The 15,538-nt window shown below is 38.0% G+C and overlaps 1 protein-coding gene across 4 annotated transcripts in view; it reads right to left on the reverse strand.

Moving 5' to 3' along the window:
- LOC105485988 (FRY microtubule binding protein) overlaps positions 1–15,538 on the reverse strand; it is a 268,427-nt gene that overhangs the window by 174,401 nt on the left and 78,488 nt on the right. For 3 of the 4 annotated variants that reach the window (XM_011748629.3, XM_071081656.1, XM_071081657.1), the window contains exons 4-7: positions 7,467–7,606; positions 878–968; positions 575–654; positions 386–466 (exon numbers count right to left, since the gene is read on the reverse strand). In XM_011748629.3, the coding sequence (XP_011746931.1) occupies positions 386–466; positions 575–654; positions 878–968; positions 7,467–7,606 (392 nt within the window). Of the gene's footprint in view, positions 1–385; positions 467–574; positions 655–877; positions 969–7,466; positions 7,607–12,673; positions 13,500–15,538 lie in introns of those variants that run through there. The other variant, XM_071081658.1, reaches the window with a different exon arrangement.

Genomic DNA, 15,538 nt, shown 5'->3' on the forward strand with positions numbered 1-15,538 from the left:
GACATTCTAGAATGGAATTTTCCCACTGATAGATGATATATCATAACCACCCACTCATGGGCTAGAGAAAACAGAACTTTCAAAAGTGATCAACTTCCTTGGAATATTTAGGCAGAGATAAATGTAATCTGGTCAGCCCATTTCTTTGATGCAACAGTCTGAAACCCATGGACTCTGGGTAGGGTCTGACCCAAGTGCCAAGTAAAAAAGATAATTTGGTACCTGTCTTGGAAGAGCTTTCTAGTCAGTTTCAGAGATGGGGCACACATGTCAAAGAGCCCTACCTAGTTCCTCGTGAGCTCAACCCCAACTTCCCTAAATCAAGGCTGGGAGGACAGTGAAAGCACGCACGTTCTCATGGTAAAGGGTTCTGGCATTCACTTACTTGGCTTGTGCCAACACTCCAATGACTTCTGCATACAGGTCTGCCACAATATGCATATTGCCAGTGTTGGGACCAAGGTACCTAAGTAGGGTATAATTAGACAAGTTAGGGATCCCTGGTCATCTGAAAAAAGCAAACCACTGATTTAGTTTTAAATACCAACTTCAACATTCTAAGAAATCACCTTACCCTTCTTTGTATTTAAAGTGCTTGAAAGCCAAGTTAATAACATCATGTATTAAACTGTCTATTACAGGATGAAGTGGAATCTGAAAAAAAAAAGGTGGTTCTTAACTCAGAAGGGAATATTAAAGAACAAATCAATAACAGTACTTCCAATAACAATATATGACAATCAATAGCAATCAATAAACATAATTCACATAACTCAGTATTTGGAATTCATAATTTTAAAAACTTAGACTTTTACAACCTAAGCAGTTTTTAGATCAATAAATATTATCTAAAAGTAACAATAAATTAATCACCTACCTGTTTCAAAACTTCTATTAATACTAAAGAGAAAATAAAATCAATGGCGAGGTCCCGTCTTTCCATTAAATAATCTCGCTGTTGTTCATCACTGTAAAATTTAAAATATTTACATTAAAGCACACTGAAGGTATTCTCAGAGTAATATAATTCATCAAAAATCTAGGACTCCTCCCGAAAAGACTGCAAAACCCATTTTTTAAATTACGTAATTGTACTGGTAGATACATGCTAATGTTGGCCGGGTGGAGTGGCTCACGCCTGTAATCCCAGCACTTTGGGAGGCCGAGGTGGGCGGATCACCTGAAGTCAGGAGTTCGAGAACACCCTGGCCCACATGGTGAAACCCGGTCCCTACTAAAAATACAACAATTAGCCAAGCGTGGTGGCCCATGCCTGTAATCCCAGTTACTTGAGAGGGTGACGCAGGAGAATTGCTTGAACCCGGGAGGCAGAGGTTGCAGTGAGCTAAGATCACGTCACTGCACTCCAGCCTGGACGACAGAGTGAGACTCCATCTCAAAACAACAACAACAACAACACGCTAATGCTCTTTCTATTTTCTGTGTGCTGCAGTGGACACACACTGAATGTGAAGTCGGAATATTTGAATTCAAATTTAAAATTGTCAGTGATGTTAACTTGAGTAGCTATTTGTGAGTCCATCACCTCACCTTGTGGTCTTTTCTAAGGTAGCATTCAACTCAGCAATTCTACCATCTGTAGAATGAGACAGGCTACCATACCAGAGGTGGACATTGAAAGATCTCGTGAAAGGAGCTAAACAATGTAAGGAAACAAGAAGGAAATAATATGATCACCAATTTGAGCAGGACAGCAGGGGTGAAGAGGATCGGCTTTTTTTCTTTTCTTTCCCTGTCCCTTTTCTCTTACATCTTTGCCACCTGAGACTTAGTGAAAGGAGGAATGAAGAAGTAAAGGGGTGGTGAGAGAGAAGAGTAAAAGGCAGAAGGAAGAAGAGGTAGGAGGAGCAAAGCAGTCATTTGTGCTTATTTGAAAGTTAGAAGCACGGTGTTTTGGTGACTATGGCCTTATAGTATAACTTGAAATCAGGTAGTGTGATGCCTCCAGATTTGTTCTTTTTGCTTAGTCTTGCTTTGGCTATGCGGGCTCTTTTTTGGTTCCATATGAATTTTAGAATTGTTTTTTCTAGTTCTGTGAAGAATGATGGTGGTATTTTGATGGGGTTTGCACTGAATTTGTAGATTGCTTTTGGCAGTATGGTCATTTTCACAATATTGATTCTACCTATCCATGAGCATGGGATGTGTTTCCATTTGTTTGTGTCGTCTATGATTTATTTCAGCAGTGTTTTGCAGTTTTCCTTGTAGAGGTCTTTCGACTCCTTGGTTAGGTATATTCTTAAGTATTTTATTTTTATTTTTATTTTGCAGCTATTGTAAAAGGGGCTGGGTTCTTGATTTGATTCTCCGCTTAGTCCCTGTTAGTGTATAGAAGAGCTACTGATTTGTGTACATTAATCTTGTATCTGGAAACTTTGTTGAATTCTTTTATCAGTTCTAGGAGCTTTCTGGAGGAGTCCTTAGGGTTTTCAAGGGAAATGATCATATTGTTAGCAAACAGTGACAGTTTGACTTCCTCTTTACCTATATGGATGCCCTTTATTTTGCTCTGGCTAGGCCTTCTAGTACTATGTTAAAGAAGAGTGCTGAGAGTGGGTATCCTTGTCTTGCTCCAGTTCTCAGAGGGAATGCTCTCAACTTTTCCCCATTCAGTATTATGTTGGCTGTGGGTTTGTCATAGATGGCTTTTATTATATTAAGGTGTGTCCCTCGTATGCTGATTTTGCTGAGAGTTTTAATCATGCAGGGATGCTGGATTTTGTCTAATGCTTTTTCTGCATCTACTGAGATGATCATGTGATTTTTGTTTTTAATTCTGTTTATGTGGTGTTTACAGCTAACCAATCTTCAACAAAACAAACAAAAACATAAAGTAGGGAAAGGACACCCTTTTCAACAAATGGTGCTGGGATAATTGGCTAGCCACCTGTAGGAGAATGAAACTGGATCCTCATCTCTCACCTTATACAAAAATCAACTCAAAATGGATTATGGACTTAAACCTAAGACCTGAAACTACAAAAAATTCTAGAAGATAACATTGGAAAAACCCTTCTAGACATTGACTTAGGCAAGGATTTCATGACCCGAAACCCAACAGCAAATGCAATAAAAACAAAGATAAATAGCTGGGACCTAATTAAAGAGTTTTGCATGGCAAAAGGAACAGTCAGCAGAGTAAACAGAGAACCCACAGAGTGGGAGAAAGTCTTCACGATCTATACATCTGACAAAGGACTAATATCTAGAATCTAAAATGAATGCCAACAAAATAGTAAGAAAAAAACACCACCACCAAAAAGTGGGCTAAGGACATGAATAGACAGTTCTCAGAAGAAGATATACAAATGGCCAACAAACATGAAAAAATGCTCAACATCACTAATGATCAGGGAAATGCAAATCAAAACCACAATGCCATACCACCTCACTCTTGCAAGAATGGCCATAATACAACAAAAATAAAAAAAACAGTAGATGTTGGCGTGGATGTAGTGAACAGGGAACACTTCTACAGTGCTGGTGGGAATGTAAACTAGTATAGCTGCTATGGAAAACAGTGGGGAGATTCCATAAAGAACTAAAAGTAGAACTACCATTTGATCCAGCAGTTCCACTACAGGGTATCTACCCAGAGAAAAAGAAGTCATGATTCGAAAAAGATACTTGCACATGCATGTTTATAGTGGCACAAATTATGATAGCAAAATCGTAAACCAACCTAAATGCCCACTGATCAACAAGTGGATAAAGAAACTCTGGTGTATACACACACACACACACACACACACACACACACACACACACACATATGACAAAATACTATGCAGCCATAAAAAGGAATGAATTAACAGCATTTGCAGTGACCTGGATGAGATTGGAGACTATTATTCTAAGTTAAGTAACTCAGGAATGGAAAACCAAACATCGTATGTTCCCACTGCTATGTGGGAGCTAAGTTATGAGTATGCAAAGGCATCAGAATGATACAGTGGGGGCCGGGCATGGTGGCTCATGCCTATAATCCCAGCACTTTTGGAGGCCAAGGTGGGTGGATCATGAGGTCTGGAATTCAAGACTAGCCTGGCCAACATAGTGAAAGCCCGTCTCTACTAAAAATACAAAAATTAGCTGGGCACAGTGGCACGTGCCTGTAGTCCCAGCTACTCGGGAGGCTGAGGCAGGAGAATCGCTTGAACCTGGGAGGCGGAGGTTGCAGTGAGCTGAGATCATGCCATTGCACTCCAGCCTGGGTGACAGAGTGAGACTCCGTCTCAAACAAACAAACAAACAAAAAAGAATGATACAATGGACTTTGGGGACTTGGGGGGAAGAGTGGGAGGGGAGCGAGGGATAAAAGACTACAAATATGGTGTAGTGTATACTGCTCAGGTGATGGGTGCACCAAAATCTCACAAATAACCACTAAAGAACTTACTCATGTAATCAAATACCACCTGTACCCCAATAACTTAGGGAAAAATAAGTAAATTTTTAAAAAAGTTAGAAGCAAAATCAGCACTGTCAGAAGAACAGCAAGGCAGCCCCTCTACCCCATTTTCTGCTTGACTAACACACTGATTGAGGGCTCATCTGGAATTGAACAAAGGCAGATGAAATTACTGCTGGGCTCCTTGATACAAGAAGTGGCCCAGAGCACTGACTCTGGTGTGGAACAGTCTGGCATAAAATCATCCCTCTTCTATTTATCGACAGTTTCTCCATCCACAAAATGTGAGTAATAGTACTTACATAATCGTTTGAGAAGATAAAGCATGTAAAGTGTTTAGCATAATTTCCCAAACACAGAAATGCTCAATAGTGTATATTAAATAAAACCAATGAGGACGGATGACAGGATTTAGACTTGCCAGGAGGATATTTTCAAAATAAATCAAGACAATTTAAATCTGGAATGTTTTTCTCCTTAGTCAAAAGGGAATAAGAAGAAAATAATGTGATATTTAAGACATAAAGAAGACCTTCTGGAGTGCTCTGTAACTTTGAGCAAGTCAAATTAAGGTTGGTGGATGATAGAACGGGTTAAGAAGGAACTCGCATGTTTATCTTTCAAGGGGTAAATGTATCAACAGAGTAGGAACTCATTCTTTCAGGATCATTTCTTAACAGCCCTGCCAGGAGGAAGAACCGTGAATAAAACCATCTATGTAAAGTCTTTGAAGACCCACTGGAACTAGAAAGTGGCACTGCCAGCTGGGGGAAAGGAAAACCTACGCAGCTGCATTAAAAAGGAGGGCACTCAGAAATCAGGCTTTATACCCATTATATTACAGAATAAGGAGACAGAAAGTTGGAAAGACCAAAAGGAAGGAGAACTCCCACAGATGGCCGCAGCAGTCGAGAGAGTATTTTTGTGCTGGATGATAAGGGTCTTCACAAGGGGCCAGAGGAACCTGAGAAAGTAGCAGTTCTTGGCAGAAAAAAAAAATTTAGACCTTCGATTCTATTTTATTTAATAAGCCAAATTATCTTTTCAAAGTAAGACATACACATTTCTAATAATGAATTCAACTTTATTGCTGGTTTGCAGTCTAACTGCCAGGAGCCAGAGGCATTTGACAAATTTACTTGGCAGTCCAAATGTTGATATTGTACTAATCTTAGAAATCACAACCCAATGTGCATCCCTGACATTTGACTATTTTCAGTAGTTTATGCTCCTCCTTTACGTCCTCCCAACCTTTTTTTCCTAGTAGCAGAAACTCACATTTAGCTACATCATACCCTAGAGAGCTTCATTCATTTGGCTGTATTCTAAGTATATTTTCTCTCTTATTTAAAAAATTCAAGTGTTAACTAAAATGTTACTAAGTCAAATTTTACTGTCCCGATTCTCTATCTGATCTCAGTAGTTACTCTGATCTCCTGAAAATAATCAGTAACACAATTTTAAAAGCTATCATTTTTAATCCATAAAGAAATCAATTCATGAAAAATCTAATTTCAGCAATTAAATTCTGACAAAACAGAGGAACAAAACTAAAACTCAATTCAACTCACTAAAATCTGTCCCACTCCCTAAACCTAGGAAGGTTTAATATCTGTTCATAAGTAAACATGTAATATGGAAAAAATAATAAAATGATCCATTTAATTTCTTTGTCACATGGTCTGAACCATTTTTCAGATAAAAAATTTAAATTCTATTTTTAAAACTTGACAAATTAAAAAAAATATTCATGAGGAGAGACTGCTAATGGGTACAGGATTTGGGGGTGATAAAATGTTCTGAAATTAGAATGGTAATGGTTGTACAACCCTGTAAATATACTAAAAACATTGAATTATATACTTTAAAAGGGTGAATTTTATGGCATCTGAGTTATGTCTAAAAATTCTAAAAATTTCCTTCTTCGCTAAAAAAAATTCAATATGAAAAAGTTATTAATCTCTCTCCCAAACAAAATTATATAATTAAATCTTGCATAAATTCAAGCACATTATAAAAGCAGATTACAAATTTGGTTGAAGTAAAACATGGTAATAATATAATTCTTCAATTTCAAAAGAAGTCTTTTGAAACAGTATTAGGACTTTCAAGAAAAATGAGAGAAATAAATCATTCACAAAACGTAGTTAATGTCTGATTTTCTGATTGACTAATTTCAGTTTACTGACTTTAAAAGTATTTTTTTAATCGAAATAATCTGTTCATGTGGAGAAATCTAACTACTTTTTAAAATAATCTTTTATTTTTTAAAAAAAGTAAATGTATTAATCTTTCTTACATTCACTGCCTTGCTATAGGTTCACTTCAAACATATGAAATTATATGTGCTTACCTAAAATGTGGGGGGGACACACATTAATGAGAATCTTAAGTTTTACAGATGCTGATGTGCTCCTGGAGCAGCAAGCTCCATTTCTCAAACCCACAAGAAGACGGGAACACAGAATAAATAAACAAAATACTCAGCTGGAAGGAGGAGTTGGAGATTGTGTCACCTAACTTCCTTGTTTTGCTCACAAGGAGGCTGAGGTACAGAGAGGCGGGGAGCTGTCCAAAGTCACATGGCTAAATAGTAGCAGCGCCAGGACTACCACTAGTGTCCAGTCCTGCGTCCTTCCCACTACAGTACACTGAGCACTCAAGGTTACTGGAACGAGGACTAAAATATCTTGGCATGTCACGCAGGGCCTGCAGTCAGCATTCTGCTTTGGGTGTAGACTCAGTGGGAGAGGGCAGAGGAAAGAAGCTGGCAAGAAAGTAACCTGCGGCCCTTCACACCTGTCTCCACCAAAGTTGAAATGAGGCTGTGTATGTATTTTCAACCTGTGACGGCTGGCAGTGACTCGGTGCTCCCAGTGGGTTACCTGCTATGGACACAGGTCCCCTGCAGCACCTGCTAGGCATCCTTGTGAAGAGTCAGGAAGACCCAATTGCCTTGTAACTCTAATTTTGATTTATGTTTCTTGAAAATAAAACAAAATAAAACCATGATCCTTACACAAAGGAAATGTACCTTTTTGATTTATTGCTTGTTCTTGGTCTGTATTCATGCGATTCATCCTCAATGCCATTTTGCCTTTTATACCAGTCAAATAATGTACGTAGAATGGAAGGCAGGCAGTACTCAGAAAGCGAGCTCATTGAGTTGATGACCTACGGAGGAAAATGCAGGTGATTAGAACACTGGTAGCACCACCAATTACTAAGAAACTTTTTATTTCACAAGTAACCCCAAGCACTACTCACTAAAATATTTTCTTACATATCACAGTCCTTTCTTTCATAATCTTTATTAGTACATTCCCAAGAGCCTGTCTCTTAATGGAGACAGATGTTCCTCATATAAGAATAATTTTGTAATTCAAGAAAGTTAATTATTTTGACTCCCTTTCATTCTAGAAATCAGATGTTAATTGCATACAGGCTATTCATGGAACCGCAAAGATATTATGTTCCCATGTTCGTCTACCTAAAGTAGATGAATGCTTCCTCTGTCCTAAAAATGTTTGTTGTATAAGTATATTAATACAATTACATTAATAATTTACATGAATTAAACAAATCTACCCCCATCGCCAAATAACCTAAGAGGTAATAATAATGTATGGTTTTGGACAATAATTACTCATTCATTCATTTGAAGTATGCCCCAAATTAGACTCAAAATACAAATGGGCAGCAATAATGTGCCCCCTATTACATTAAAGGCAAACTTCTCCCTTTTTCTTTAAAGAACAAATGTGCTTTTGGTAGAATTGTTATTCTAATTTCCTTATCTGGAGAGAGTCCTGATTTTTTAACTGATTACTATTTAAAAAAACCAAAAAACACTTCAATCCATATCTCATTATCCTGTGCAAAAGTTTCCACAAAGTGCCTCATAAATTTAAGTATAAAACCCAAAAATATAAAACTCCAAGAAAACATAAGATAAAACTTTTGTGACTTTGGATTAGGCAAGGATTTCTTAGGTACGGCCCCATAAGCAAAGTCCACGATAAAATTTGATATAATGAAACTCGTCAAAATCAAAAGCTTCTGCTTTTAGAAGAATACAGTTAAGAACGTGGTAAGGGACAAGCCACAGAGCGGGAGAAAATATTTGCGAAACACGCATCTGACTAAGGCCTTGTCTCCAGAATATGTAAAACTACAATGAAACAGGTTTTAACTACCTAATTAACAAACTGTATAAGCAAATTATAACACCCAGAGTTGAGTAGTGATAAAGTGGACGTGTTCATATACTGCTGATAGAAAAGAAAAAAAAAAAAAACAGGCATAACATCTCTGGAAGGTAATTTGGAAATACATATCAAGAACCTAATAAAAATCATTCTCAAGGCCACTCTTAGAATTTATCTCAAGTCCATAATTAGAGACAAGCAAGAAGGTGCAGGACAGCATTACTTATTACAGCAAAAGGATGGAAACCACATAAATGTCCAGCTACATGTAAATGCTTAATAAGATGTGGAATTTGGTGCAGATCATTTACGAAACCATTAAAATCATATTTTTAATATAAATATAAAAATATGACATGAAAATGTTCATGATATGGTATGTGAAAAAAATGAAGAATCATTTAATTGATATGATTCCAATTTGGTAGAGACACTATGTAAGTACACATATGCAGAAAATAGGACCAGGAGGAAACATACTAACATGTAGAGTACATGTGAAAACCAGGGGTTCTTAGGCCAGATCCACAGAGGGAGAGGGAGGCTGGGAATTTAAGAGAAATGAAGATGAGTTTACCTGGGCTTATTTTAGAAAGAAATTTGAGATGAGACTCAAGAAAAAAAATAAGCAAAGACTCAAGGTAGAAAAAGCCTTTAGTAATGAAGGTACAAAGTAACTGTTGATGATTATCATAATCGATGTGACGAAGGTTTTGAGTGAAACGAAAGAAGAAATATCTGACTGGTGTGAAGACTTTATTTTGCCAGAGTGAAGGAACATAATGCTGAAAATTTTTCTTCTCTAGAAAATGGGAAGACTCTAAAGATTTTTGAACAGGGACAGAAGCCCATACAAATTGTGTATGGGGAGGTTAAATCCTCCAAACGGTGGGGTGAGGTGGAGGCGAATTCACACACATGCTTGAATTGCATGAGGTGACGGCAGTCATTGCAGGCATTCGGTGATCTCGGCCTGAGAGGCAGAGATGGCAGAAGAAATGGAAATCCTTAGTTAACTCACAGTATTTCTGCAGTTAAGCAGGCCAGGCTTCACTTCCTTTTATAAAGCAGGAAATGAGAGCAAAGGGAGTTAAAGTGCTTTGTGTCAATAGGATTTTCCACTGTCACCTTTAAAAGAAACCTTAAGATTGAACAAAATATTTATTGCTTTCTTCCTCACATTCTACCTCTTCATAGCCTACTTCATGCTCTCTCTCCTATAATGATGGTTATATGTACACATACAAAATTGTACATTATCTTTAGTTATGAGTTAATATAAGGTAAAAATAAATAGGCTATTGCGTTCAGCCTGCCCTGTAAACCTAGTCAGCATGAACTTTTTAAAACTGAAGAGCTATCTAATCATTTAAAGAGTCACTCTTACCCCAACTCTACACAGCCAAGACATATTTTTCCTGCTGCGGTCATGAATGCAACAGCAGTAACTTTTCAGAAGAAAGCTAATTATGATGTGGCAAGGTAGTAATTCACTAATTCTCTCTAAAGTTACCCCAACACGAGAAAGGATATTTACTTTCCTAAGTCACCATTATTTAAAATGTTTTGAATTGAGAAATGAAGGGCTTTCCTCCCATAGAAGAAAAAGGGATCAGAATTCAGTTTCTGATTATGGGATGACGATCTTAATTATTACATAGGTAATGAAATTTCAAAGCATTACAATTGTATTTCAATAATTTAAAAATACTTGCGTAAGTCTGGCGAATCTAAGGAGACATGATAACTAAACATTCATGTGGTATGCTAAATGGTATCTTGGAACAGAAAAAAGGTATCAGAGAAAAAGAAAGGAAACACAAATAAAGCACGGCACAGAGTTTAGTTAACAATAATGTGCACGGAAGCTCTGCATCCCTTCCCCAATAGCTTGCCCTACACGTCTCTTCATCTGTATCCTTTGCAATGTCCTTTATAGTAAACCACTAAAAAAGCCCAACACATAAAACAATAATGTACCTATACTGGTTTCTTAGTTGTGACAAAAGTACCATGGCAATGTAAGATGCTAGCAGTAGGGGAAACTGGCAACTGCCTGAATTATCTTTGCAACTTTTCTGCAAATGCAAAACTATTTCAAAATAAAAAAGTTTATTCAAAAAACACAAGTGTGGGATATTTACAAGCTCCAATATTCACTATAGACCCATAAGAGAGACTGAAACTTACGTTTGACTCCTAAACATCTCTAGGCAATGCATGCAATGTTCCGCTACTTCACTCATGTGGAACCCCCATTCTCCATAGAGAACTTCCATAGTGTTCATCAGACCTCATCTATAATAATTTCTTAAAATATATTTTTTTCTCCCCATTAAAAAGTCACCCTGAATCCATTCTTGGTATTAGATCTACTGGGCATACTTTCCATGGCAAAACACTGAGACCATCTCAGAAGGGATGAAAGGTCAGCATGGGGTGTATGTGTGTGTTTTTCCATCTTTCTGTTACTGCCCTTCTGAGCCCAGGCTTTCAGGAAGGAAGGGTGGAATCTGCAAAGACCTGGCCCTCAAAGCTCAGGAAGGGAGGAAGGTCTAGCTGGCTTCTTGGTTACTCAACTCCTTCATTTACGGGAAGCAGAGCCAATGGTAAGATGAATTCTAGCTCTGTGCTGCTGCTGAAAGAGGGCAGGCCCATTGACAAAGATGTTCTTGTTGCATTTAAATGATCATATTCTTCCACCATAGATGAGCTAGTGAGCTAGGTACTGGGCAGCATGAAGAGATGAAGTGCACAGAATCACAGAACTATTTCGTACTGGTGTTTTCTTTTTTGGGGGGAAAGAGAAGAAAACTAAAAGTACTTTGTAAATGTTTTAATGTTTACTTTGGCAGTTTATGTATAAATAGGCCAAAAGAGACTGTTATGCTGCAGCTAAGACATTGATTTTTCATAAGCATTTTATTATACTTGTTAAATGCAAAGAAGGAAACTTTACACATAAATATTTGAATAATTACTCAGTGGAGTCATTCCATATTTTATAGTAATAAGACTGGCTTCTTGTAAATGGTACATTTAATGAATAATTTTAAAGTAACTGCACTGATGGTCTAATTCTCAAACAAATTCAAGTGGTCAAGCAACTATGGGGGGCCACGATACTCACTGTGTAATACCATAACATGCTGATATCTTTATTTCAAATGCAATTTATTTATACTTGATCACATATCATACTATTGCTAGATTATAGTATTTGATGAGTAATGACAAAGATTTAAGAATAGTTTCATAGAAAAACTTAATATCATAAAAATCTATACACCAAATGTATTTTTTTCGTTCAAGTTAGGAAAAGATCATTATTTGATTTTAACATCTTGGTTCATTTCATAGAACGCAGTGTACCACTAGAGAATAATTTAAGCAATGCTGACTAACACTAACTAACACTAATGTAAATCCAATGCCAGTTAAATTGCTTCACTCTTAATTGCTTACATTCTTTATTTATACATTTTAAATAGATTTTCATTAAATTGTAGCATTAGAGTCAATGTTGAAACACTAGAATTGCATCTGCTTCCTTTTCTGGAAAATTACTACTACCCAAGATGGTAAAAAGTGATTTTAGCTTGTTTATAGAGGTGTGAATATGTTTTACCATGTGTTTCCTGTTTACAGATAGTATTTAAACATATTAAGAAATAAAGTAAACAGTACATAAGTACACAAGTACACAAAAGTACATAAGACATAACATCTGGAAGAAAACTTTAACTGAAGTTACTTAGAATGTTTGGACAAATTATCTGCAATTCACAGAAACGACAGTAGTTAAGAATGTAAGTCACACTCAATTGCAAATAGTTACAACTTAACGTTCTCAGAACCCAACATGTGATGGCTGACCCCTCATGTGCCATGTTTTCATATTCTAGTGTATTGGACGATCAAATGATCTTGGGTTCAAGTTAGTACTCTGCTTCTTATAGCTACATGAGCTTGGCATGCTACCATTTCTCTGATACTTCATGTTCTCAGCTGTAAAATGGGACTAAATACTTACCTCACTGGGATTTTATGAGGACAAATGAGATGCTATAAAATGTGGGGCACATAATAAACCTTCCAAAATGTGTTTCCTTATTTCATTTCCAAATATAGAAACAGGAGCATTAAAAAAAGAAGACAAAAAATGACTGAGATGAGATCACAGGCTAAGTTAATAACAGAATAAGTAACAGAAGTTGTTGTCAGAATTTTATTCACCAGAGCTGAAGAAATGTCACTTTCTAGGTATATTGTGGGAACCTGAAAAGCCCCACCTATCCCGTGTCCAAGCACAAACTCCCAGGGTCTTCACTAGAACACTTGCAACTTAATTTGTGTTCCCATTCTCTGACTCCAGCAGATGTAAATACAATGCCTGTTGCCTGGCGCCTTGCAAATGCTTACATTAGAGGTCACTGAGCAATGTTTGTTCTACATTAAACCCTTGAGAGAAAGGTAGCAAACATTTAGCTCCCTGAGTTTGCTGCAGGCAAGAGCTCACTACAAAGCCAATGGGAAAGGACACCGAGGATAGTAACTCATGACTATTCTGGACACAGAATCAATCAACTGAATAAAACCAATTATTAACTCAGGATCCTCAACTGCTCTGAGAAAAGTGTTGAGTCCAAATATAAGTGGGTTGTGACGAATGGACACAACCCTCTGCAAGAAGGCACAGTGTGAAGCTCTTGTACCTCATTGGGTATAAGAGGGTTCTGTAAAACACACGTAGCCCTCATATGATCCTGCTCTCCCCTTTCTCATCTAAATCTCAATTATCTGTCTTTCTTCCTGACAGATTCTCAATCACCCATGCAATGCTGATGCTTCCTCTTCCTGCTTCACTGCCAACTCTCTTCTTCTCCCCCTCCTCCTCCCCTCCCCCTCCCCCTCCCTCTCCTTCTCCTCCTTCTTCTTTTGAGATGGAGTCTCACTCTATTGCCCAGACTAGAGAGCAGTGGCACAATCTCGGCTCACTGCAACCTCTGCCTCCTGGGTTCAAGTGATTCTCCTGCCTCAGCCTCCTGAGTAGGGAGGACTACAGGCATGCACCACCACACCCAGCTAAAATTTTTTTTTTTTTTTGTATTTTTAGTAGAGACGGGGTTTCACCATGTTGGTCAGGCTGTTCTCGAGCTTCTGACCTCAATAAGCCGCCTGCCTCAGCCTCCCAAAGTGCTGGGATTATAGCAGTGAGCCACTGCACCAGGCCCCAAATCTCTTCTTGATCCCTGAAATCCGATTTCTGTTCTTGCCACATTATTGGCACCTTTATTTGAAAAACCAGCAGGGACAATTCAAAGGCCAACCAATGTCCTTTTTTTGCAATCATTTCCCTTGAAGTCTCCTGAGCAAATGACAGTATTTACCAGGTTCTCCTGGAAAGGATTTCCTCCCCAGAATCCTATGATGTTGCCCTGTCTTAATTAGCTTCCTGTACTTTCTCTTATCTTCTATGCTGTTCCTCATGAAATGCCAAGCATAGTAGGACAATTCATCTGTGACAATAAGGATCTGAATTCTGATTGCTCTGACACATGCTCCTTTGCAGAGTAATCAGACTTTATTATGCAAAGAGAAAATAACTTCCACTTACTGTATGAGACTGTTTTAAAAGCTGAAATAATACTTCAGACATAAAAACATTGTACAGCATACAATTTTTGGTATTATTTAACACATTGTATGTTTATATCATCATTAAATACTATAAAAGCAAAGGTCCAAAAGCCAAGGGCAGAGCAAATCAACAAGCAAGCATTTGCATGTAGCTGGAAGGTATGTGAAGGAATATTCGTTTACGACTTCGTTTATCAGTCAGAATTTTCATTTCTGAGAATAACTGCACCTAGTGGCTGTCATTCATACAATCTCCAACGGGCAAGGGTCACAAACTCCCTCAGGTGAGAGTTACTTTGGAGTGGTGTTTCTTCACTTTTAAAAATGGGCTCACATGATATTGGAGCTGCATTTGATCATCATCCACCCGGGTCCGCGTTCATCACAGCTGGATGAGAAGTTCTTTGTTGTTGGCTATTGTTTCTTTGGAGAATCTGAAATAACATGCTGTGGACTTTCATTTTAAAAAGATGTCTGTACAAAGAAAAAAATCACTTGAAGGTAAAATGGTGAGCTCACCATGCCTTTCATTCACAGACGCTCTCCACAGATGCCAGCTAAGGAACTCATCCCTGGTACCATGATTATGTTCTAGCACACTGCTTTGTCATTTAGGTACTGCCAATCATAATCAGCCACTATAACTTAGCTTGTGAAAGCAAGCTTCAAAGTATTGAACATTAGTCCATCGACTATGAAAATGCACACTCTACATGTCCATGAACAGCCACTGCAGCAAAAGCCTTCCTCGAAGCCACTTCCAGTGAGCTCCTAACTGCTAACCTCCAGTTCTTCCTGGTCTACATCTTCCGTGATGTCCCTGCATCAGCTGCTGTGATGGGCCATCCCTGCCCTAGAGAGCCCCATCTCCTAGGCTTCTCCCACTTTTCAAACTACCCTTTTTCTAGCCATTCTTTTGTAGATCCCACCTCCTGAAACTAAAATTGTTATGATATTCTTCACTCATGTAATCTGACAGTGTTTGTTGAGTGACCACATAACAAACTGAACCCCAGTTATTTTTCTTGAGATATTCTACCTTCCCCGAAAACTCAGTATGCATACTGTTTTGTAGCCTTCCCTTGTTTTCTGCCCCCAAGCATAGTTTCTTCTGCTTGAAGAGCTCATAGTCCATAGAAAATAATCTAGGCCCTTCAGCATGGCTTGTACGACCCACTGCAATGGGCTCAGTCCACCTTTCCACCTTCATCCCCAGAACTCAGTTCTTTTCACCTTCAACTTCTCCTTTGTCTGTGAG

Source organism: Macaca nemestrina, chromosome 16 (genome assembly GCF_043159975.1).
Source record: "Macaca nemestrina isolate mMacNem1 chromosome 16, mMacNem.hap1, whole genome shotgun sequence".
Classification (NCBI taxonomy): Eukaryota; Metazoa; Chordata; class Mammalia; order Primates; family Cercopithecidae; genus Macaca; species Macaca nemestrina.